Source organism: Nyctibius grandis, chromosome 7, assembly GCF_013368605.1.
Source record: "Nyctibius grandis isolate bNycGra1 chromosome 7, bNycGra1.pri, whole genome shotgun sequence".
Classification (NCBI taxonomy): Eukaryota; Metazoa; Chordata; class Aves; order Nyctibiiformes; family Nyctibiidae; genus Nyctibius; species Nyctibius grandis.
In genome coordinates this window covers 27,645,784-27,671,992 of record NC_090664.1, presented here as the reverse complement: position 1 = coordinate 27,671,992, position 26,209 = coordinate 27,645,784, and the positions used below count along the sequence as shown (strand labels likewise).

The 26,209-nt window shown below is 39.5% G+C and overlaps 1 protein-coding gene across 1 annotated transcript in view; it reads right to left on the bottom strand.

Moving 5' to 3' along the window:
• Positions 1-22,291, bottom strand: part of VWDE (von Willebrand factor D and EGF domains) — a 39,062-nt gene extending 16,771 nt beyond the window's left edge. The window contains 13 exon segments of the mRNA XM_068405205.1: positions 5-141; positions 1,389-2,374; positions 2,834-3,042; positions 3,669-3,942; positions 5,765-5,838; positions 6,177-6,391; positions 7,073-7,217; positions 8,414-8,503; positions 10,071-10,330; positions 11,036-11,101; positions 13,390-13,621; positions 16,509-16,693; positions 22,204-22,291. Coding sequence (XP_068261306.1) covers positions 5-141; positions 1,389-2,374; positions 2,834-3,042; positions 3,669-3,942; positions 5,765-5,838; positions 6,177-6,391; positions 7,073-7,217; positions 8,414-8,503; positions 10,071-10,330; positions 11,036-11,101; positions 13,390-13,621; positions 16,509-16,693; positions 22,204-22,291 — 2,961 coding nt within the window.
• Between the last annotated feature and the right edge of the window lie 3,918 nt (positions 22,292-26,209).

The window sequence follows — 26,209 nt, the reverse complement described above, 5'->3', positions numbered from 1 at the left end:
CTACCTGTAATTTGATAATTTCACATTTCAGATTCAATGACTCCCTGAAGCCATGTCCAAAAGCTCTCACTGATGTGCAGTCATACTGTCGAATATCACACAGCCCAGCATTCTCCAGCTCTGTAATTTCTGGACCCTGGTCTTCAAAGTAGAGATTAGACAATGAATGACTGTATATTAACTCATTCATGTGCACTGTATATTAACTCATTCATGTGCATTTACACTAAGCAATATGTTTATTTCTCTATCCAACTAAGAAAACTATGTAAACACGAAATCTGGAGCCAGCTAAAGAAAGGCATAAAAAGAAACATTTTGTTATTGTTAAAATCAATCTTAACTTTAAAACTAGGCTTTTTGTCCTCTCTTGAAACTTGAATATTATGAAGCAGAGAAAATATTAATCTGATAAATAACACTTGTGAATATGTGTTTTGCTTTCTCATCTATGATTCTCTACATCACACTTGCAGAATAAAATGTAAATGAAACTCGGGCCCTAGCAACAGGAACTAGAAAAGTTACAGTTATGCAATAATTTATAAGGAGAATTTTTTGTTTAAAGACTAATCAAAAACATTTCAGGTGGAAGTTATTTAAGGAAATAAACTGACAAAGATTAGAACACTCAAAAATAGTTTTTATGAAGCAAAACCAGTTTATTTGACTTAAAAGAGGAATCAAATATTTCTTTTTATTATTCTCTTACCTCTTTCTCTATTTGCTTTTAAATAGGTCACAAAAACAAAAACACCATTGCAAAACAAAATATTAACAGGTTTTGTTTTGAAAGGGTTTTGACTTTTGTAGCAGTTTTCATATTTTTCCAGTGTACCTCCTTAACCGAATTTATAGTGAATGTCTTATTTCCTTAAAAAAAACCCTGCCCAGCTCTATTTGCTGCACCTCTTTTTTCTTCACCATCAATTCTGCTCCCACCACATCTAAGAGTTAGCTTACAGAGATGTAACATCACCAAAGAGAAAAACATTCCACTTACAGTTAATAAACAGGATCACACAGACTATAAAAAATTAGGGAATGGAGGGATGTGGCAGATCTTCCCTGAAGAAGACAGTGTGTGGGAACACTGCTAATCTCTTGGGGCAATACTCTGGATTGCAAACTCATCGAGTCGTAAATTTTTAAATCTGCCACACCAGAAACTAAACCCGTATTTTGCCCTTTGGAAACAAGAAGGCTGAATAAAAAACAATTATGGCTGCATTAAACTGGAACTAAATTGCTGGATAATGAACAGGACCACTGTAGGGAACACCTGCCAGCGTACAGAAGCAGGAGAGAAAGGCAGCAAAACAAATATATGTTGCACAAACATTGAGAACATTATTTAAGTAAATCTCATTTTTTTTTCCCCCACTTACCAGACAGTATGCTGCAGTCATAGGAGCTGTAGCCTTGAAAACATGCACAGCCCCATTCTGTACATTCCCCATTACCACTGCAGAGACCAGGACACTTCAATGCAGTAAGTAGGCTCTCAACCGACCCTTCAAGTTCCTGTTGGTTGTAATTTATTTCTTCTAAAACTCTCTTCTCACATTCATTCTCTAGAAGAGCTAAGGAAGCTTCTGCCCAACTGAGGTCATCTTTCAGCAGCAAATCTTTAACACACATATTGACTGCATCCTCTATTCGCCGGCCAAGAAGGCCACCACAAGATCTTCCTATACTGGAATTAGCTATTGCCTGCTGGCATAGTAACAAAGCGCTAGACTCGGTGAGGCCAGAAGGTGTGGGCCAAGAAGGAAGAAACTTTTGGTCTGTGTCAGTGGCATGGTCCTCTGGGAAAAAATAACTATACCCCTCTAAGTCTGTTTGGCTAAGACTTTGGAACAGAAATACTGGACGGTATTCATAATAATTTTGGCGCTTCCCCCTACTTGTAACAGACTGAATTCTGTGAAGATGACTACTGTAATGGTGAGAATTTCTTCTAATGCCTGAACTTGAAGTTCCTTCTCTTTCTACACCAGTATTTCCCACTGAGATTGCAGAGACACGTGTGTTTACTAGTGATGTTTTGTGAAGTTTGGTTTGATTATCCTCCCTCTGCAGAAGCGTAGATGAATCCATTTCATGAGCAGGCGAACGTTTGGTTAAGCCTCTGACAAGATCAAGAGGACCGAGATACTCAGCAGTGACATCCAGTCCTGGTATCAAAGAAAGAAATCTGCCATTTTCACTATCTTTACAAGACAGAGGAAGTTCTGATTTAGAAACTGTGTCTAGTTTATCCACTGATCGATATAATCCAGCATCTTCAAGTGTGCAGTCACAGAAGAGTATTTTTCTAGAAGACATTAAAGAAGCAGGTGTCTTGTCAAACAAGCTATCTCCTGGTGCAATTCTGGAGAAGAAAGAAAAAGATGAAACCATATCTGAACTTTCTTGCCTATTTTCATTGTTTTAGTAAAGCATTAACGTTTGTTTTGCTTTTTGTTGTTTCACACCTCTACAGCATAGATCACAGAATCTGCAGCGTACAGCTATATTTAAGGACCCCAGTTAAATCACGCAACCATAAGAGTAACTTGCAATAGAAGAATTGAGAAGAGTGGATCTTTTCTGTGTACCTTGATACTTTGTTCAAAACCGACTCAAACTAATCTTAGGTCATATTCTTTAAATACTAATTTGGATCTTCAGTTTCAATTTGCTCTAAAACCGGTTATGGAATGTAGTGATGACATTCTAAGGTTAACTTAAAAAGTTAGCAAGATTTTTATTTTAACAAGTTTTTAAGAATGCGAAGGAAAGGTTGAACCAAAAGTGATGACATTTGACTGAAACAGAAGTATTTTGTTACCTCCATTCCTTAATAAAAGAAAAAAGAACATTAGCATGGTTTGGGATTTCCACTCCATTTGCAGTGTGATAGTCATTGTCTGCACTTCCGTCAAAGGTGCCACAGAGTCCCATTGTATGTCTGTAATCTGAACTGGGTGCCCTAAGTGTTATGCTCATTCCCCATTCACTCACATCAGCACGAACGAAAGCTCCAGAAGAAAACAAAACCTAAAAAGAGATTGATGATACCATCATGAGAAACAGTATTTTTATTTTACCTAATAAAACCAGGTAAGTTTCTTGGCAAGGAACAATTGGAAAAGGCCGGGCATATAAAGACATCCCATTAAATTCTGGCTCTAGCTATTCTGGATCAGACAAATTTCATCTTCTTCTCGTGAAGCCCTGGAAATAAAAACCCTATACATCTCAACCTTAGTAAACAGCTAGATGGTGAACCACAGGTCCATAAACTTCATCCATCATTAGCAGGTATATTGTGGAAGGTCAGTGACTGCAAAACCACAGAGAATCAAAGATCAGCCAGGCTGCTCACTCTTCACATGCTAGCATATGGAAAGGGTTGATTCTGGTAATATGAACAGACTCTTTTGCAGCACCTTTCTCAACTTTCTTTTTGTAGCTGACAAAAAGAAACACATCCTTGTTTTTGAGGACAATATTCTTCACTTACAAGCAAAACACTGGCCAAAGGACTACGACTGTAAAATAAACATTATGCTATTGCTTAATTGCAGAAAAAAAGCAAGTTTTTAGTTCTGAAGTTGGTGTGAATTGGTAAAAATAATTGCTGAGATAACCATGACATCCACGAGCAATTATTTACTACTTACTGTTACTTTTCTTCCTAGGTAGGATTCAGTGATTATGACATTGCTTCCTGTTGTGTCTCTACTTATTACAGATAAGTGCGGCTGTGACTCACGTAGCTGACCACTGCACATGTCAAATGCAATTATATCACTGTCTTCTTTGGCAACAAAGCCACAGTTACAGGATGCTGGGTAGTGAAGACTTCCACAGTCCCACTGGCGAACATGAACTTCAAAATCTCGAGACGTACTCTTATAGAGAACAAATGTTCCTGTTTTAAAATTGTCATAGAGTCTGGAATTAAAAGAACAGCATGTGATATCACTTTGGTTATAAAATAACTGTATCATCACCACATGTCAACAACTTTATCTTAAAACAGATTTCTAATATTTGGTGAACTTTGATATTGCAAGTCATTCTCCTGCACCAGAAAAACCAAACAGTACGGCACACAAACCAACACACAACTTTGTTCTGGACAAACACCATCATATCTTCCTCTGTGCAGCTCTAAATCAAAAAAATTAAACCTGTTTTACAGCAGAAAAATAAGGAATAAAAGAAGGATCAGGAGTGGAGTATATGTAGATAATTGTTGTGAATAGAAACATAACCATGAAGCCACTGCCATTCTTTGATATTTTTTTAACAGTGCTTATGACTGGGAACTGGAGGGTACTTCTTAACCTTTGTGTTTCTACAGCAGTACACCTATACAGCAAGAGCAATAACATACATAGCAGTGGGCATGTGGGGGGCAGTTGCTGAAAATTGAGTAAGTACACTTGACAAAATGGTTTAGAAAGTCACACACTTTTTAAAAGGTCTGCTTTATTAAAATGGAGATGGGGAGTGCTTATTCCCAAAGATTTGAAAATTATTTAAGATGATAACCATAGATAGTGACTTCCTTTTTTTCCCTTAGGGTTAGCCATCTGTTCCCTGAAGCAAGGCTAAAATGGCCAACTTAATGATTCAGCAGTGAGAAGGCAAAAAAAAGAAGGGAAAAGAAAAAAACCCAAACTTTTGCTGCAGGTTTAACAGCCTCTTCACTATAAATGGCATTTGACAGTTAACTGCAGAATGGTGATTTGCTTGGTGTATAATGGGCCAGCAGATGAACTGCCGATGGCTACCCTACTGGGACAGCACAGGATTACCCACGATTCAGTAAGGACAGTTCCTTTTCTATTTGTTTCTGCAGTTTGTAAAATAAAGCAGCAACAGACTTTATCCTTATCTTTCCCTGCAGCATCACTGCTTCATAAGAAAGCTTGATCACAATGCATCGATGGTTCAAATGCCCAGTGAAGCTATCCCTGTAATTTCCACTGAAGGACAAATTGCAAGATCAGGATAACGCCAGTGACTTTATTATTATTACTAGTCACGGTGCTATCAGAGAAGCAATTACAACTTGTCTTTTCCCTTCCTTTACCAAGTTCACAAGAAAAATGGGGTTGTGAGCTGCACATCCTTTTTTGGAGGCAACACATCCTCTTCCTCTCACCCTGCCACTTGAAGAAATGTGCTTCTGCTGAGCAGAGAATATACAAGTCCATGTGTGGAACCTGTGTTTGTTTTGACACCTTCCACGAATTAGAAACACTCTGAAAGACAGAAGCATATCAAAAACATGCCAGCTGTGCCCAAGGAATCTGTCTTCACTTCAGAAAGGTCAGTGATGTGCAAATGACAACAGTGAGTAAATCGCTTTCAATGCCATTAATGAACTCAGCACAATGTTACACAGACAGCAGATAGCTTCTAGCAACTTGATCCTTACAGGGATTCAGATACTGACACACAGAAATAGGGAAACTGTGCTGTAGACGTACTTGGCATACTTCTCTAAAAATGGAAATAGTCTACTTGCTTCACTCTTTTGCCACAACCCAAAACTTGCATTTAGAAATACAAACATTACAAACATCATAATGACTGGCAAGCTTTTACTACCTACAGCATGTTAACTTATTGTCCAAGAAAGAGTATAAAATGCAGAGCACAGCTGTGGAAAACTACAGCTAACTTATATCACCAGCATAGATCAAAAAAAAAAACCAAAAACATAAAACCCACTTAAAATTAAGAGCAGCAATCCAATGATTACCTTCCATCAAACGTAATTATATGAGGGTCTGTAAATGAGTAGCAGTAGGCAGTGGGTAGATCCTTTACTGTAATCTTCAAAACAAAGAAGCACATGGTAAGCCATGTCAGATTAAGAAATAAGCAGACACAGGCACATTATTTATCTTATGATACTAGATTACTTTCTAATAAATATGTTATATTATACTTTTAACCAACCTAAGCAGTTATATTAATATTCAAATGTTAAAAAAAAACAAACTTAATTCAAATGAAAATGCAATATTTGAATGAAAATAAAACAATGGAAAATTGACCACTTAGAAATCTTGGTGTGAGCCAGCACATCACAACTGAAATAGATGCATCATTTACATCAGACACATTTCTGGCCAGTTGCTTTTACAGAGCTTAACATGAAGATTTTCAACCTGTGTGCTTTCTGGAACATAGCCATTCCACAGGAAATTCTCACTGGATATAGGTTCAACTGCAATGCTGGTAATTCTGTCTCCATCCTGCATAAAGTCTGTCACAGCAGTGAAATAAATTACAGCTTGACTACAGATTCCATTATTGCAGCGTTTCTGGAGAAGATCCACATGACAAGAAGACAGAGCCAAGTTTAAACCTAACTGCTCTTTACCTGTTTTAATGAAAAAACATCATTAGTGAGTTTTCCTCCAAACAAGTCAAATTTTGTATACTACTGGTAATATAAACACTAACTTATTTACGAGCATTTTCCTAAATGAAAATAACTATGCATTTTCCTTGGGTTTGGTCATGCAAAAACCCCTCTCTACATCTTCACACACACACACAAGAAAATGGTTTTGAATTTTCCAGTTTGATAGCCAAATGAAAATCATGATAGTCTTGCTGATGTGACGTAAAAATGGTTGTCTGCATAGGCAAGGCTCCTCCTGGGGCTCACAGGACTTGTGCTTGAGAAAGTACTACAGAAAATGATAACAGTCAAAAATGAGGACTTCACAACTGCATATACAATACTTTCAACACAGCAGGTCAACAAAATGAATTATAAACTTTGCAAGTATTACGGTATTCTTTCTATTCAAGTCAAAGAAGATGGCTCCAATATCCACAACTGCCAAAAACACCTGTTAACTTCAACAAGTAATGGATTATGGACACACTCTTCCATACTTTCAGCAGCACTACATACAGCCTGTGAATATTTTGGTTTAACATTTTAGAAAGTATTTTACAATGTAACAGCTTCCTCAAAGAAGTAGACCATCAGGAATATTTAGAAAAACACATTAAACATAGAAAATGCAACAAAAATCAGGATAATACTTACCTTTGTCAACAGTATTTAATGTTAGTGAGATTTTGCAGTCACTTTCAAGCTGTTTAAACTTGGGACAAGGAATAGGAATGCTACTTTCTATTGCCAGTCTGTATTCCTTCCCATCTTCTGATATATCATATGTTTCTGGATGTATCTAGCACAGAAGAAATTGTATTTAAAATGCAATCTTTGTGGGTGAACTACTACAGTATTGCTTACTAACCAGCTGGGAGTAAAATATAAAAGACTAAAAAGACTGAATGCCAAGGTGCATAGCCTGTTCCACTTGATCAGGCTTATTTAGATGGTCTGAAGAGCAGTAGCACACTGGGGAGAAGACGAGGACACAGCAGCAAGAGTCTTGAGAATAAGAGACAAGGATAAGGAAAGGGCAAGAGTAAAGACTAGCTAGAAATGTAAGGAATTAGCAAACCACATTAACACCATAAAAAATATATTCTCTGGGTAACTTCTAGAATCTAAAATACAAGCAATTTGCTGTATTGTGTGGGAGGGAGCAGGGGGAAGCTACCTACAGGCAACAATGTCCCAAGAGAATTTGGAAGCACCATATTTTTCCTGGGATTCTTCTCTGTAAACTTACAACACAGTTCACTATTGATACATAATCAAAAACGCAACTAGAGACCAGTAACACAGCCCTACAGTTGAGTGTTGTACTTTGGGTGAAACAGGACTATTCTGAACAGATGATCACATGCAGTATGTCTTTCTGGGACTAGGGTCCCATTCCTGGCCAGCAAATTGGTCCCTGTAGCGATAGCCACAGTAAGAATTAAGACAAGTTTGGACCCTGGCCTCTGGCCAAGCAGCATGGCACAGCTTGTGTCCTGCTTTCCCTCTCTAAGTCTCACCTGTCCCTCGCCCCCATGGCCAGCGGGGAAGAGGCCCTGGCCTAGGCTATCCCGTGAGCCATGCGCTGGGAGAGCCCGTTGGCACAGGTCAAAATCACATCAGAAAGGCAGCATCAGTTAAATGTAATGTAGAACAGTGTGCAGGGCTCACATCTGAGCTGTGGCCCTCCTTAGGTTACAAATACAGCGTCAGAGTCAACTCTAGCTGATAGAGATCGGGGCTTCACTACATAGTTATAACCTGGGTGAGTTGCCAATTCACCCTTCCGGCACCTTGAGTACATGGGGAGTATAGAAACAGCTTTGATTCTTCTGCTTTTTGGCAAATTTAAGTTCACTACAGCCAAAACCATGCTCTATTAATTCACAAGTAACACAGTTTGAGTGCCTTCTAGTCAGAGGACTGACTGCTATAGCAATACTCAGAAGGACTCCTACTACAATAAAGCAAAACATCATTTTCTTTCAAAATTACCTTAATGCCAGCAAAAAATTCCTTGCTCTCAACAGAAGCGCTTTGTATATCTGTCTCCTCCATGAAAAAAGCAGAACTGCTACAGTAGACCTGTAGGGCAAAAACAAAATAATAGAATACATTTTTGGTACGAAGTGGTCAGGTGAAGATAAACCCCAGCCATCGTGGGTCAGTCTGATGCATTCATCATGCCCAGAACAGAACTTCTGTTCACACTAGAAGTTACTGATTGCCACTGGTGCTGCTTAAGAAAAACATAGAAAGAGGCTGAGCGTCCTAAGACTTCTTCCTGGCATACCTCACCAGTGGTGCAGAGACTTCTTGAACTAAAGACCACATACAAACCGTCATGTTTAACAAGCACCTAAGTATCCACGGATTTAACAAATCCCTTCTGGAACATTTCTGCACCCCATGACATCTTGTGTAAATGCATTCTGTACTTTATTACATGTTATTTACTTCTTATTGTCTGTTTCACATTTGTTGCCTTTTAATTTTGTTCAGTGCCCATTAGATCTTAGATTATGCAAAACAATCATCCCTTCCTCCTCCTCCTCTTCTTACTATACTTTTTTCTTGGTGTCACAGGCCTGAATAATCTTTTTCAAGCTGAAGAATTTCCTGTGATTTCCCTCCACTGAACCAGTTCCATGCTACTAGACACTGTGGTTTCGCTTTGTTTATGTATTTTTTGTTTGTTTATTTTGCTGTATCCCTTTTGAGATGTGTTGACCACACATGCAATATTTGAGATCCTGAGAAAACCAAGGATTCATAGCAGCAGCAGATAGTTTATGTCTGTGTCTTTCCTTTCGACTGTCATTGAGCTAACACTGACAGGCAACTACTCGCAAAGCCCCCAGAGGATTTTTTGAGGATTAGCAATTGCTATTGTTGTGATAAGCCACCCAAGCAGCCTGGCTTTGGCTTGAATGCACATGCACCAACCACGTGCTTTTTTGTTTTTTATTTTGGCCAGAAAAAATTAACCTGTATTTTGATATATACAAGTAGAAAGCTTATTGATTGTCCAGTGCTTAAGCTTCTCAAAGTTGCTGTGAGAGCCTAGACCTTGATTCTGCTACAATGCAAGTCAATGCAGGTATTCCCACTGCTTTTGATTGCAGAGATTAAACCATTTAAATCCGATCCTAGAGATAAAGCCATCAAGCAGCAGCTTATTTTTGATTCAGAGAAAAGGAATCTATCTAATGAATCAACAACACAGCTTCTCACAACCTGTAGCTCTTATAGCCTCTCACTTAGATGCAGTTGCATCCAAAAATCCTTTTAATTTACAGTATCAAACAAAATTGCAGTAGAGGGTGAAGAATATGCAACTTGAATAAACATTTATCTCCTAGAGACACACTATACTGTACTGAGACAGTCTAAAAACCTAAACGGCAGTGATAATTACTGATATATTCTGTGGTATTTCCACATTCATATGGGCACTGTTGGGGTACACAACAACTAGAGGCAATATGCTTCTGCCAGAAAAATTACGCTGCAATGTGCTGTGATTCTGTCTAACAACTGTTAGTGTCTACTAAACATTTATGAAATCATATGCTTTTAGATGAAATAGCTATGGAGAAAAAAAATAACAGATTTACTAAGATACAAAAAGATTATAATTATTTTAACATACCCTGTCTCCAAGTCTGACATTTATCCCATCTAGTTCTAGAAGTGAGAACGTATGAACTGCTGTCTCGTGTTTCAGTTCTTCTTTGATACCTTCAGGAGAAAGTCTTGACCAAGTCACAATGAATCCGACTGAGCCGTTTGCAAAAGGAATGCCAAAGGTACACCTTAGGTAAATGTTGCCTTTGATCAACTCTGCTACAACTTCAGGAATGGCTGGTAGTGGTGGTGACACAGATGGAGATGATGAAGGAGCCAGGTTACCTAGTCAAACAGAAGTGCAGTTTGTGCTTTTTATTCTGTGCAAAAGCAGTATTGGATGAAATGACATTGATGTATATTTTGCCAATTAATAAACTAATAATATTTACCTTTTTTCATACATGGAAATATTACATAATTGCTTAGAGACTCAGAGAAAATGTGTATGTTCCTTTTAGTAATTATTAAAAGGAGAAAAAACTCAGCCTTTGATTATATTCTAGACCATGGGAAGGTGCTGAAGAGGGGGGGGAAAAAAACAAAAACAAGGGAATAAAATACAATTAATTATTTTACCAGACAGGAGTGAGCAACATGCAAAGAAATCTGCCTGACAGAAAAATCTTTTCTCTACTTATGAAGAAAGGGGTGGGCAGGGAAGGGCTAAGTAAAAAGGAACAGAGTAAGCGACAGTATGATTTGTAAATTCATCTTATATTTGACTCCCAAAGAATCAAAGTAATCCATAAATCAGCATTATTAAAATTACTTTTTAATATTTTGGTACTTATTCTGAACATTATGCTGAGAAAGTACTTTTATAATCCAAGGTCTGAAATTACCTCCAAACTGCTCGTTTTGCAACAGACCGAGCAACACTGTTGATAACATGAACATGCTTTGATTCAAGACAGAATATGACCAAGTGTTGACATTATTGGGTCACAGATGCACAGAAAATCTTGAAAATCAAAACAAAATACTCACTGCTACAGACGCCCTGAATTTCCATTCCCTCGGGATCACAGGTCTGTGGCTCTGCATCTGAAACAACTATAAATTGTTCTTAAATTGTATATTCACACACACACAGAGTATGTACACCAATGCTTTTAAATTATTGCCCTATGTTAAAAATACAACAAATATCACAAGACACTAATTGAAGTGTAAATTAGCAGAACAGAAGCAATCTTGTAATCCGATTCATATACAATTATAGCAGCAGTCACTACAAAGCCTTGTGTTGGAAATCACAAGCAAATTGGCTACATCTAGAAGGAAGGGTACAGAACATTCTACCACCTCTACATCTTTTACTGCAGATGTACCCAGCCAACACTTATAAATGTTGTTAGTGAATAAAAAGGAATTAAACTATTCCCTTGAATATATATTTTGTCTCCCCAAATCCACATCTGAATGCTTATAGATTAACTGTAACCCTGGACAGCCAAAGTCAGTGCAGACCCACTTTGAAAAAAATCATCTTTTCTACAGGGGCCTAAGAAAAAGTGCTTGTGCACTGCTATTGTTTGGCCTTCTTGGCCACAAGGGCACATTGCTGGCTCATGGTTATCCTGCTGTCCACTAGCACCCCCAGGGCCCTTTCCCCTATGCTGCTCTCCAACAGGTCTGTCCCCCACTTGTACTCATACATGGGGTTGTTCTTGCCCAGATGCAGGACTCTACACTTGCCCTTGTTATATTTCATTAAATTTCTCCCCGCCCAACTCTCCAGCCTGTCCAGGTCTCTCTGAATGGCTGCGCAGCCTTCTGGTGTGTCAGCCACACCTCCCAGTTTGGTGTCGTCAGCGAACTTGCTGACAGTGCACTCTATTCCCTCATCCAAGTCATTAATGAATATATTGAATAGTACTGGTCCCAGTACCGACCCTTGAGGGACTCCGCTAGACACAGGCCTCCAACTGGACTCTGTCCCATTGACCACCACTCTCTGGCATCTTTCCTTCAGCCAGTTCACAATCCACCTCACTACCCGATCATCCAGACCACACTTCCTCAGTTTAGCTGCGAGGATGCTGTGGGAGACTGTGTCAAACGCTTTACTGGCGTTTTTGCATCAAGTGTTTACAGCTACCAAGTGTTAAAGAGAAAACACAGTACACATGGTAACCTAGATACAAAAATCAGCACAAGAGTACAACGCACTTTGCATGAAAACATAATCTTAAAAGACAGCTTTTAAACTCAAAACATGTTTCAGATTTATAGTACTCAGCAGAGCCAAACCAGAGTTATGTCTCTTGCCTACTTTGTTTTGAGGCAGTAAAAATTTGCTAGCTCACTGCCTATGGTTTTTACATCCCTTTTCCTCTTCATGAGCCATCATCCAAAGTAAATGCAAAGTCCTATAGTGCAGGAGTTCTTCAATGCTTCAGTCACTTGCATGTTGAAATGTCCCATTTCTGGCATTTTTTTTTCTGTCAATAAACCCTTGGAGAATGCCTTAACAATTGGACTAAAGGTATAATGATGGGCTAATAAAGCATCAGAAAACCCACTGATAGTTTTGCTATTAAGCTTTTGAAAGCAGTCAGTGATATAGAATACGACTTAGAGCAGTGCAGTATATGATGCACAAAAATATTGCTAGTATTTTCACAACAGTGTGTTATACAAGCTAATAAGAATTTCCTACTACACTGATTTGTCACTATTTCACAGTATTTATAACTGTAAGGATTTATCCATGCCTTCCTTAAGTTATCTAAAATATCTGTCATGAATAATGAAATACTGAAGTTTTGAGGTGTGAACACCAACACAGTTTTGCAGCACAAGGGTCCAAGACAACACAAGACATCGCAAAAGGACTCCACTTCAGTTCTTTCTCATAGTACTAATAAAGTGTGTATCAGTAGAGCATTTCTGTGTTGAATTTTCTTCTAGCAACAATGTGTATACCCTCCGGAAACAGTTACAGTTTTACCGTAAGAAAAATATTCCTAACAACGCTAAACAATAATTGATATAAATACAATTTGGTCAAGTTCTTAAACAAAATTTACTCTGACACGTAATTCTATGCATATTCAGTAACAGATATTTGCAGAGTATGAGTGCCATTGTAGGTACTCTGAATTTTGACTTCTAAATCTGTCTTATATCTCTACCTCATTATATGGAAAATTTCAGTTCTTCTGGGCTTTGAACAATACTTGAGTGCTAAATGTAAGTTAAAAAGGGGTGGTGTGAACCCACCTTACCATATCAAATCATTTTTCTACTGTATCATTACTGAAAGTAAGGATTGCAAGAGAAACACACTTCCTCATAAACATACACACTTACTTGAGTTAGAGCATGCATTTTCTCACCTTCTGCACAATACCCCATGCATCCTTGGGTGGGCTGCAGTAAGTAAACAAAGAAATCCCCGCAGTTCCTCACACTGACAGGGATTCGGAAAAGACAGCAGTCTTTTGAAGCGCTGAAGAAAAACTGCCATGTAGCACAAGCTGTTAAGTGTTTGATCTCACCAGGTCGAGGCATGGATTCCGACTCCCTCAGAGACAACCAGACAGGGGCTTGAGTACCACAGCGATTCATCTTCAGCACCAGAGAAAAATATCAGAAAATGGTTAATGCTATATCAAACTGTTGCTGTGCTTTAATGAGAGGTGCCCATATATTCAATTAATTCCTGCATGAGCTTTCAGCAGAGTTTAGACAGTATAATTGAGGGCTTGCTTACTTTCCTCCTCAAGGTCGGATACAAATACACACAAACGAGGTTTAAGTCCTTCTTTGAGTCTAATGAATTTGTCTTTCTAAAGACAGGCTGTAATTTAGTGCCTGAAGAACTTCACTGGGAGCCACACCTGAGTGTTTTGCCCAAAAAAGCTAACGGTTGTGTTATGGCTTTGTGAGTTACTCTACACCTGTTAACCTACAGTAACTGACTGTGTGAATGCTGTCAGAGCACAGCAAATACAGGGTAGAACATACATACACTGAACAGCAACTAAAGGTGGTAAAGCTGACACGTTTCATCTGCCCTTTGCCATGGCCTGAAGGCTCAGCTAACCTCCCAGATTTCTTCTAAGAGATGCGGCCAGCTGATGCAAGGTTACTGACTGGCAGCCCTAGCCAAAAATGCAAGACACCTGATAAGCCCTGTCTGTCCTTCAATTCCCCACCTTTAGAAATCGATATGCTTGTAGCACCCCCTGTAACAACCACAGTGACTTTGTAGCAACCCTAAACCCTTTGGTGTTTACAAAGCAGAGGGCTTCACAGGGTCTGTGGTTCAGATGCTGATTCAACAGGTGATTTAAGAGGGCTGCTGTTCCCTCTCTTGCAAACAAAAGCCTTGTTCAGCGCTTTTCTTCATGGAGAGAGAAGTGTGCTGTGGAATAGTCCCCTTCACCCCTCACCACTGTGGCTATGTGAGGTCTTCAGGTCAAGGAAGCTGCCATGCAGGACACAACAGCAGTACCAATCATGGTAACTGAAATGTGTAAGTCTGATTTAGCAGACACCAGAGTTTAGTAGTGGAATACAGAAAAATGAATCCTGAGAAAAGGAGACAAAGAAGGAATCTGGTTCATGGGTTACCAGAATGAGTTAAAGATCACCTCCTGTCTTTCGTGTGCTGCAGAAAGCAAACTGAAGAGAAATGCCTAGAAGGACACAGTGTGTTAAAGCCAGCATTTGGAAAATATTTACATGAAAACTATAAATCTGAAACTGTGAGATTTTGAGAACCTCTTCTTTGTACATCACCTCAAGTATTCCTTTCTTTGACCTGATAGTGAAACAAAGTCTCAGATCATATTGTCGTTAGACCTGTTGGTCTAAAGACTACTGAAGACTCCTTGAGCAATAACTCATCTCAAAAGCACACTTTTCTTTCTTAATCTAGAATATCTGAGCCCACCATCAATCCATCAGACACAGAGAATTAATGAGAAGTAGACAAAAATGGAATGGATTGTTTAACAGAGTCTGAATCTTTGACAAGGATTAAATATAGCTATAATAAAAGTTCTCCTACGGGGAAAGAAAGGAGGAAACTTTCCAAACAAGACATCCATTTTAGTTTGGGTTTAATGTTTTTACTTTGAGATTTCAAAATAAATGCCTTGTTTTTGTCAACAGATGCAAAGCAGCAGATGTCAATGCATAAATTTCATTTGCTGAATAAGGCTTGAAACAATCTCTTTCCAACTGTAATTATCTGGACTCCTCTGTATTAGGATGGTAGCCTATTTTTACCAAATATTTACTAAGCACTGAGAACTTTAGTCAGGTTTCTAAAACTTTCCTAGATGATCTGAGCAGGTATCATGCTAGTCTAACCTCCGTTCTGAAAAACACATTGTTTTTTCCCCTGGTTTATCATACTGCTTCTTTGCATAAAAGTATCCAATTTAAGAAAATACAACTACTCAATTAATTTGTTTGTATCAAATCTAACTGAAAGAAAGTCCTTCAGGAGTCATACTTTTCACTTTTTTTTTCAGTATAAAAGCCTGGATATCAGTAGCCTCTGTAAGACAGCCCTTTGAGTCCTTGAGTCAGCTGCATATTAAAGCTACTTCAGTGGCTTTATACTGCTGTAAAGAGTTAATAAAAATTAAAATAAATAATTAAATAAATATAAATAAGAGGGGCTGCTATAATCTCAATTTAATTTTATTAGTATGTTTTAACTGGTTTGTATTCCTTTAGAAGTGTTTAATTGTTGGGCTTTTATTCTTTTTTTTAAGAGACTGTGACCAGGCAATTTCAATTCATCAGAAAAATCACAGGTAAAATATTCTAATGACATTTTTATTTTTTTTAATCAAGGAAATGTTTTTAAATAGGAAACTACAAAGGCATATCTCCTTAGAATATAACAATTACAGGGATGTTGGTACAGCTCCAAAATCAAGCATTACAAGTCTAAAGTATTGAATATTCCAAGTAATTCTTGAGTCTTAGGGGACTTGCAGATGACAAGGCGACTAATCTTCAGTTAGCTCTGTTAGTTCAAGTAATTTTAGGAGTAATCTCTTCTCTCTAACATGACTACTTTAAAAGCTCGACGATCACCAGATTCACGTGGCTACAAGTCTTTATACTGCTTTCCCATGGCCTTCCTAACAGACTGACCATCACATAGTTGCAGCTTTACAACATGATACCCCTGCTACGTGGCCACTGAAAAAAATCTTCTTCATCAGTGACTACAAATGACAGTTTTGGAGTGCTCTAGAAGGGGTGTAATTTATCATCCTCTGTTATTGCCCATTCAGTGTAAAATTTTCAACACTTAAGACTTAATTGTCCAGTTAACACTTTTTAATATATGCAAGTATTTAGGAGGAACAGGTACTCTGTATTCCTCCACCTCAGCCTCCATAACTGTATTCTTTTTTTATACCTATCCTACTGAAAAATTCTTAAGAAAAATATGTATTTCTCATAATCAAATGAACTGTAACAATACCTCTATGCACTTGGTTGGCATCTCAGCAGGCTTATTGAAAATCATAAAGCGATACCATCCTGGTGTTAGGGAATGGTCACATACTAAATCCTGAATAGCTGATTGCTGGAGGTGGGATGAATCAAAATCAACGCTTCGGTAAGGGCTCTGCAGGATCTGATGTCCGCCAGAAGAGCATTCAAGAACTGTGGAGCAAGAGTATTTCAAGTATCAAGATGGAATGCCTAACAAGTATGCTAGAAAAGATGTAAAGTATTTTTAACTGGAAAATATGGATTTACCACTATATGACGTGAAGCTACTTTTACTGAAAAACATATTGAACTCTTAGTAACAACAATAAATGGGTATGTTAGCACCCTAAAATTTAATAGAATTCATCATGTGATAACTTTCCTTTCTCTAAATGGACAATAAATGCAAATTAATAACCACATTAGGCATTTACCCCAGATGTAAAAACAGTGGAAAAGAATATGTTTACACTTTCTCTCTGGATTTTGACTTTCTGTTTCCACTGATGTTTATGAAACCTAACAACCTGAATAAAAATGGGGTGTCAGATATATGAGATGATCAAAACCTTACCTCAAGAGGAGTAAGGATTATCCAAAGGCCTTTTGTAAAGAGGCTACCACTTTACAGGGTTCCTATGCATGAAATGAAAAATTCCCTCAAATGGATGAGAGGTAGTTGCATACAGTTTGCATGTATACACACAGATCATAGCAAAAGTGTGTATGGAAATAGGGAGATAGTTACACATTTTAAGTCCATTTGCATGACTGATGTTAAATTTCAATAAAGTAAATACAACTGACAAACATATTTTTGGACATCTAAGTGACTTTGTGGACTCAAAAAAAAACCTCAAAATTGCTGGTAGGTAAAATGAAGGATCAGAATTTGAAGAAGTCTTTACAACAGTTTTTTTTTAAAATGCAGACTCATTCAGAAATAAAGCAGAATGCCAGAATTTCAGAGTCTGATCTGGCAGCTGAGTTGACTCCTGTCACAGACAGTGATGATAAAAGTTCTGGCTAATGGCATATTTGCATGCAAAGTACTGAACGGCCATTCTTGCTCAGGAATGTGCTTGGGAAGCGAAAGTAGGGAAAAGCAAAGTAAGAAAATGTTTATAAAGAAATAACATTTAAAATATACATATCTATTTACCTTGCTCTTAAAAATGGGTACCGACCAATGCTGACTGTGAATGGAATTTCAAGTTATATTGAATGACACCGTTAATCTTAATTCTTGCCTCTACTATGTAACTAATGAATTAAAAAAATGCAGCTGTAAGCAAAGATCTGCATTTTGAATATTAATAGTCTGATCTTCAGTTTTCACTCCCAGGTTTTTTTTGTATTTGTCCCATATTTTGCATGGTATAATTGTGTCACTGATTACAAACACGTTTTGGTTCAAATTGTGCAATAATGTGCTATCTACCACATTCTTTCATATCACTGTTCAGATAACCGCAATTATAAAACAGTTTCAAAAGCAGGTAATTCCCCTCCTTTAAATGAAGAAGATGCCCCAGTGAAAGAACAGACCTCATCTCTTTCAAGCACAGTATGAGAATCCTATAGTCTTTCAAAGACTGAAGATTTAATCTGATATGGCTTTAGGCTACCCAGGCAGGTAACAATAGCTTTATCTTCTGTCCTCTAAGGGCAGATGGGAGTCAACTGATTGACTGTGCCACCACTGTGCTTTTGAGTTGCTTGTAGTAACCTGTAGGCTATACGTGTCCATACAAGTTGACCTTAATGAGAATTTACCCCTCACTGGAATTTGAAGAAAAGCCCTTGAAGAATCACAGGTCAGTCATGTGTGTTATTGAAATGTTTTCCAAGCAAGCTTCAGCACAAGCAGTTTATGAACCATGGTGAAAGTTTCTTCCTGTCTTCTATTTTTTACTGGAATTGTCCCTTTCACACAGCACCGTCATTAGTTTTCTTTCCTGTAACTGAATCACTCCTGAAGCAATTAATATCTGTTACCTTTTCCATTAATAAATCAACCTAGACATCAGACAAGTCTTTGTTGTCTTTTCCTCCACGGTTTAATTAGATCATCATTTGATAAATCTTTAAAACAGCTGACTGTACTCACTTGTAATAGGGTTATAAATCCTACTAAAGATCAAATTATACTTTTCTTATTATTATGTACATCACTTTAAAATGTCACCCAGCTCTTCGTGTATTCTTTCTTCCTTTTTAGAATTATGCTAGTATTTCCATACTTATTGCTTGGAAATCTCATGTTGCATAACACTGGTTGATTTTTTCTTTTATTTTCCTTACCCACTCTGCAAAACAACTGAAAATAACTGCCATAATCAATAATACACATTAAAATATTTTATTACACATCTGAGGGTGTAACTGATGTGCTGTCTAACTCTAGCAACAGCAGAAACAAGTAAAACTATCATATTTATGGACACATACACAACACTGAATATTGTGTTATCATCTGTGAAAAAGTTACCCCTGCAGAACAGACCTGCTCAAGTCACAGGCATTTAAGAGGGGAGTTGGCTAAATTTTCCACTGAAATAATGATTTCCTTATTCAGGATTTATTTAAAAAAAAAAAAAATAAATTATATAAGCATTCTTTCAAACTTCATTCTCGGAATGATGAACACCAATTTTGCTGTAATGCTCCAGAAAAGCTTTGCTAGTGTCTAACACCCAGCAATTTGTGACCCAATGAGTCAAGTCTGACAAAATAATAAGAAACTGAAAACAGGGTCTGATACTTGAAAGTGCTAAGGAAGCTTACCTACAGGGCAAGCTTACCTACCAGCTCTGCCTAGTGTGGGTGGAACATTAAAGTATGAGAAGGCACATATGCTACTATTGACTTACAGCATCTTCATCCACAGTGACAAAGCATTCTGACATGTTCTGACACAAAAGGGAAAACTCATGTTATTTAGTTAGTTTTAGTTAGAATGATTATTCTTGATGGAAATCTTTCCATATATACGGAAATATTATTTTTATTTTTTTCTTTTAGGACCTTTAAATGTATTAGTGATTTAGGAAATTTAAATATTTGCTTTAGAACAATGAAATCAAAATTCTAATTACAAAATACACAAATGAATACTTAAGACTGTGAAATTCAGCCTCCTTTGTAGATTGTGCACCATTAGTTTAACTTAACCTAGGGGAGACACACGCGATAGGCTACGAGGAGAAACTTATTTCTAGGAAGTCAAACTCTCCCATTTTGCTTGGAGGTCCAGGTGCTACATACTATCTGCTAGAAAAGCAATCTGTCTTGGGAAAATATGCAGCTGTTGCCCTAGAAGTTGAGCTTATTTATCATATTCAGTGCTTCTTTCTACAAACACCATATATACTGTCTTACAGCTCTCTACTGTTCTTTAACCGAGGCCTCTGCATGCCAGGAAGAATTTGATTCCATATTTGCTTTTTCCTAACTGTCTTCAGGATTAATGCAGTGAGCTTTGCCTGAATCCATCCCAGTCCTCCTTGGTCCTGCCAGATACTGAGAAATGTGACCGTAAGCCAGAAAAGAATCCAACTTTTGCAACATCTTAAACACAAGTATAGCATTGTGCCGGAGGATGAACAATAAGAAGTGCCTCACTGGATCACGGCTCACAATTGAAAGGCTGAGGCCCTGTTATTAAATCCAGTCCTGAGTTTATACTATGAAAACTTCCTTGTTCAGTAAAAATAGCTCATCTCAGGATTAATGCAGCATTTCAGATACCATATATCCGGTCTGCTTGCTTCCCAGACTTCACTGTACGTATTTGCTACATTGGGTTATTCTGAGAGCTGGGGTTTTTTTGCTGGTTGCTTTCTATATCGGGCAGATTTTTCCAATCATCTGCCTGAACAGCTTAAAATGCAAAAATATACAAACTAGTATGCATACATCAGGCCTTTTTGGGAGACATATAGATGAAATCTCTGAAGTGACAATGGAGGATTGTCTTCTGAAAGGCACGGTTACTTAAGCTCTGTGTGGGCTGTTTTAGGCAGACCACTGGGCCAAGTGTCAGGCAACTGCACCCTTGCACTTAGTGGCACTTACTGCCAGCACTCGGGGGTTTGTACCACTACACCACAAACAGGGTCAGGTAATAGTTACTTTGAACACCATACCTTAACCAAAAGTCAAAGAGGTTCTTGAAAGACACAGGAGCCCATTTTCCACAAAGAGGTATTTAAGTGGCTCCTGATGACTGCCTCTGAGTCAGTGGAAAATGAGTTCCTCAAAGGAAGGACTTTTCAATTCCCTGTTCCCATCTCTGTTCCCATCCATCCGCATGGAGAGGCCGATACACGATTTTCTACCTGTTCTTGGGCAGGACCAGCATTATAGAGCAGTCAGGGACTGAGGACTGCTGGGTGTAAACTGGCTGGGAAAAGCAGCCACCCATGGAGTACTGGCAGGCGAGGACAGAGTGGCAGGACTGGCAGCTCAGCTCCTCAGGTACAGAAAGCTTATCAGTTTCTATCTCCTGCGGTCCAAAGGCCAGGACCTGGCAAATGGCTACAGATAAACAAATAGTGCCCTTAGTAAGTGCCCACTCAGATCTTGAATGTGCTTTTTCTTGCATCTACTGACTGCAAAGGATGCAGCATATAAACATCCCAAGGCAGAGATTAGAACCAGAACTGCATTTAACCTAAGTGCTCAGATTTGTGGATTTAAACTCTTTCAAAATACTAAAATAGAAAGAAATTAACTTTTTGGAAGAAGTTTTGGGTAACATTTTTAAAGCGAAATAAAAAAATGAATGTAACTCTTTACCTAGAAGACACCATTTGCTTGAATGAGACATATGAAAGAACATGCTCACAAATGTTGAAGCAATGACAGTATCACAACACCATGGAACAGGAATATGAATACTCCTATATGCGGAACCACAAAGAAAATAGAATCAATGTGCACACATTAATACATATATATAAATAGCACTATTTGAATGGGTGTTGAAATACTCCTCAGCCACTCATGTCCACACCCTAAAGGGTGCTTTGTAGAGGTAGTAAATAGTTGCATAACCTTCAAAAAAATGTAAAATACATGCTTATAGAATATTTTCTAGTAGTTCTCAATATAATAAGCTATTGTATCTACTCTTTATGTGGATTTTCCCTCAGAAATTTGAAACAAAGCGGACATGGGTTTTGCACAGGTTTTGCAAAGCCTTTTGCAGAGGTCCCAGCTAAGGGTGTGCCAATGCACAGCACGGGCTCTGGCACCCAGGTAAAAGAGAGAAAGGAAGAGAGAATGGGAGAATTAAGATTCCTGGCCTTCGATTGTCACTTGGTAGGTTTTCCCTGCAGGTGCACTGTGACAATGACTATCCCTATTTTGTCAGTTCCTAAAGTTAAGCCTCTTCCAGTGAAACTAGTTACGTGTAGCTACCGGGCTGGACCACAGGCGACATGCGGGCACGGGGGAAGGACCTGACCGAGCCGCCCCCTTGGGACCGTACAGGGAGTACGCTCCCTGCCAGGGGGCTGCTTCAAAACCCGGCGGGGCCCAGGGCCAGCGCTGCCCTCTCCGCGCTACGGCGCCCGGGGCCGCCGCCCGCCTCCGCGCCCTCCTGTTCACCTGCCGGCGGCGATGCCCCCGCCTGGAGCCGCTCGCCCGCCCTCGGTGCCCGGACCGTCGCCGCTTACCTCGCCGGCGGGGCCTCGCCGCCGCCAGGCCCCCCAGGACGGCCGCGCAGAGCCAGACGCGCCAGGCTGCGGGGCCGGACCCCGGCATGGCCCCGCCGCGCCGACTGGCCGCTCTGCTCCGCTCCTCTCTGCTCCCCCTCTCGCCCCGCTCCGCAGCCGCCGCCGTGCTCCCTGGCCGGGCGGCCTCTCCACGCTCTTCTGCCGGCTCCGTGTGCCCACCCCGCGCCTTAGTGCAGCCCCTCCCTCGGGGGGTCCTCGGTGGGGCCCGGCCCTCAGCCCGCCTCCCCGCCGGCCCCCGGCCCGGCCCGGGCCCGCCGGGGGTCGAGGCGGGGGTGTCCGCTCCCGGCGCTGGGGCGGCGGCGGCGGCTGCGGCTTGTGCCCGGGCACGGCGAGTGGGGCTCGGGCCCCGGGCGCCAGCCGTCCCCCTGCGCGCCTGGGCATCCCCTGCCCGGGTGCTCCGTGGGGGAGATGTTCGGCAAGAAAACAAACGAAACACTCAGTGATTCTTGTCGGGGGCTTTATGAAGATGCTTTTCTGTATCCCAGACAGACCCAAAGCTGGTCGGTGTCATGAAAGAGCAATCTCCTACTGTCCTCCAACCCCTAACTGTAATTATTTTCTAATGTGCAGTAAAATGCTGAAGAAAAGCCAGTTTCAAATTGTTTGCTGTGAATCCTTTGGTCATTTCGTTAGATCACCAAGAGTGTTTTATACTTCTGCTTTAGTAATAATTACAAACTGCTGTGTTTGACACCATTAATGCAGAATGAGTGAAGCAAACATTCAATCGTTTCAAGCAACCAACTTTCAAGGCTTGCTGGGAGATGCTCCTCTCTGGAAATGTCTAGCAGCGGATAAAGAAGAGGATAAACTCGGTATTTACGATTTGGTAATGCTGATATTTTTCTTTGTAGGCCTAGAGGTGTGCAGGCACTGAGTTACTTTGCACACACAAGAGTGTACAGCAGTTCACAGAAATGTTTCATGGTCTCATTAGAATATGCAAAACTAAATCAAACAAATAGATGTTGCTGACACTAAAACAGCTTACTGCCATCCACTGAACATCTGCAAGGGTAAAATGTTCCGTGGGGACTGCTGCCAGGAGGTACTGACCCGGGTGGCTCTTTGCAGAGCAGGGTTCCCTGCAGAAGGAGGTATTGGGGCTTGGAGTGGAGAAAGCGATGCAGGACTGCTGTGTGGGAGTCAGTCTGCCTTCGTGCACACACCCTGAGCCTCTTCACTGGAAGAAGCAGTTGAGCTCCATGACAGCAGCGAGTTTTTAAAAGGAATCGCTGGCACAGCCTGAGAGTTGAACTCAGTCTTGGATTCCTGTCAATTCTCTGAAGCAGATACTTTTCTCCTAAGCATTCAAGGAAATTTTAACAACGAATTTTCTTAATTGTTTAGTCAACTGTCTGGGTTATTTGTTAACCAGGTATGATAGACTTTTATCCTGGAAAGCTGCATAGATCTGAAATTAGTTTGGGTGGTTTTTTATTTTTCCCAAAGTGTGTATTTATAAAGAAGAGAAAAGGAAAGAGGTATTTTACAAAGCAAGTTACAAAATAAGGACCTAGAAAGAGAGATGTGAGAAGCTTTGACAAAATTTAAACATTGAGCTACTTCTTTGATCCCTGATAATCATGATGGAGTGGTATTTACGGGAAAATTAACACCTTTCATCATGGATCATGCAGGAGACCAAAAGAGGTGGCAATAACAGCTGCTGGGGTAAAGATACCTTTCATCTTTTCTGCGCTGGTTTTCCTCTAGCAGCTCCCTCTGCTACTATCAGCCTTGTAGCCTTTTATAGTGACAGTAGAGCAAGAGCATATTGTGGTTAAAAGAGCTGACAACTCACCAAAAGTAGTACTCAGTGCTCACGATGACAGAGGTGTGTCAGTGACAGTGAATGTATGAAAAATGAAAGTGGTTCTAGAGCAGCTTCATGCTTATAATACGAGTGTAGGTGTTTCCAGCAGATTGCTATTTCGGAAAGTTTTAGACAGTAATTTACATAGTTTTAATTTAGTAAATCATAGGCTATGTAAAATCAGTTTGCACTGCTGAAAACACCCCTTTCACTCACAACAAAATATGAAGTCAAACTACAATTTTGTATGTGCGTATTATTAAGTAGCAGGATGTTTGGGAGGAAAACCCAAGACTGTCGAATGGAGGAAGAATTTAAGATACTATAACCAAATATGTAGTCCAAGTCATTCCTGTTGTAAACCGTTTAAAGTTTGACTAAAAACACAACACAGGGAGCAATAGTATCAATGCTAGGGAGCCTTTAAGCATTGCAGCACAAAGCAGCATTTCCCAGAAGGGAATTTTATGAATAACTATGAAGAAGGAGAGATATAAGGTTGGTTCTGCCTAAGTTATTCCAGGGCTAACTTCCAGTTTAGTAATCTAAGTCTATTCAGTAAAGCTTTTAAATATATATATAATTTAAGGTGGGCTCTTAAAGTTTTGTCTATGAATGAACTAAACTATTTTCTTAAACGAAGCCTGAGCAGAAGTGCTTTTGCTGACTCAGGACTGACTTCTTAGGGAGGGAAGAGCACAGTGATAAATCAGAGAAAACAGACGTGTTGGGTGACAAGGAGCAGGAACTTGGGCAATACTCAAAATAGAATCATTGCAGAAGTTTAAAAATTCAGATAAAAAAGAAAGTGGCTCTGCTGATGCTAAGTCCTCGGTGATGCAACTAGATTGTTCTGGTTTAATGGTTATCTGCATAAGTTTGTGACTGTGCAGCTCTGGTGCATGTTGTATTCATAACAGGAACCCTAGACAAAACATGAAAGAAAAAAGGAAACTTTCTCATAAATACAGCTGACATAGCAACTTCTTACTTCACCTGACACGTCTACTGACAACATACTAGTGTGATCTCTATAACAGTGCACCTTAGATCATGAACTTAATATATATATAAAACATATATAATATATATTTTTATATATATAAAATATATATAATGATTTTATCTCAAATTGCATTTGGGGGAACAGTCCAGAGTGAGCAGCAGGCAAATGGATAGCAAGCTGACTAAATATAAAGGAGTAATAGTCTTAAGTAGTTTAGGTAACTAGGTCAGGAAGGCCAATCATCAGTGTTTGCCAAAATGCGTACATCCACAAATGTGTGCATAGCTGTTCAGATGTGAACTGGAAATGAGGAATCACCTTTGAGTTTTGGCTCCAGGCAAAGCCATGAATGTTTTTTGTAGTTGTATCCGAGGTAAACTCAAAGGTAAATAAGAGGATCATCCAGAACAAAGGTTGTGCTTGCGGTAAGCTACTTGGAATAAGAAGTAATTAGTGTGAATGCTGGTGCACAGGAGAGGGAAAGCAGATACTGAGAGCTGAGGGCAGCAGCTGGATGGGTGGATGCTGTCCTGAACAATGAATCCCCCGGCTCTGCCACTTAGAGGTTCTTAGTGATATTTTGTAAATAAAGGTAAACAATTAGAGAAGAATTTGATTGTTTAAGCTAAAAATGCCCACTATATCTGATTTATTATAAGCTTTGTCTTTCAAATTGTGTAGCTAAAAGCATGAATGGGAGTCTTTCTTAAATAAATCCTCTGTGCTGTACTGTTAAGCCTGTCTGCTATTGTAGGCAAGGTAAATCTGAACAAGCCCTTTGAACCTATGTTGCTGTATTTGTTGTCTGTACAGAGATAGAACACGGATGATAACTCCAATAAAGCTGTGTGCAGAACTTGGAAGCTGGGAGAGATATCCCTGCAAAGCTTCAAAGGGTCATTGTAGTAATGCCAAGTGCTGAATGTTTGGAAAGAGTCGCCTTCAGCAGATAACACCCCTCCTGTAAGGAGCAGATGGCTGAGAGAGAGCCAACAGCTCTGGGCGGATCCCAAAGCATCAGAGAGGGATGAGTTCTCTTGCACTTGCCCTTTAATGTTTTTTGTTCCCTCTCTTTGTAAAAATAATTTATTTTCAATTATGCCAGTTCATGTATGTGAATAGTA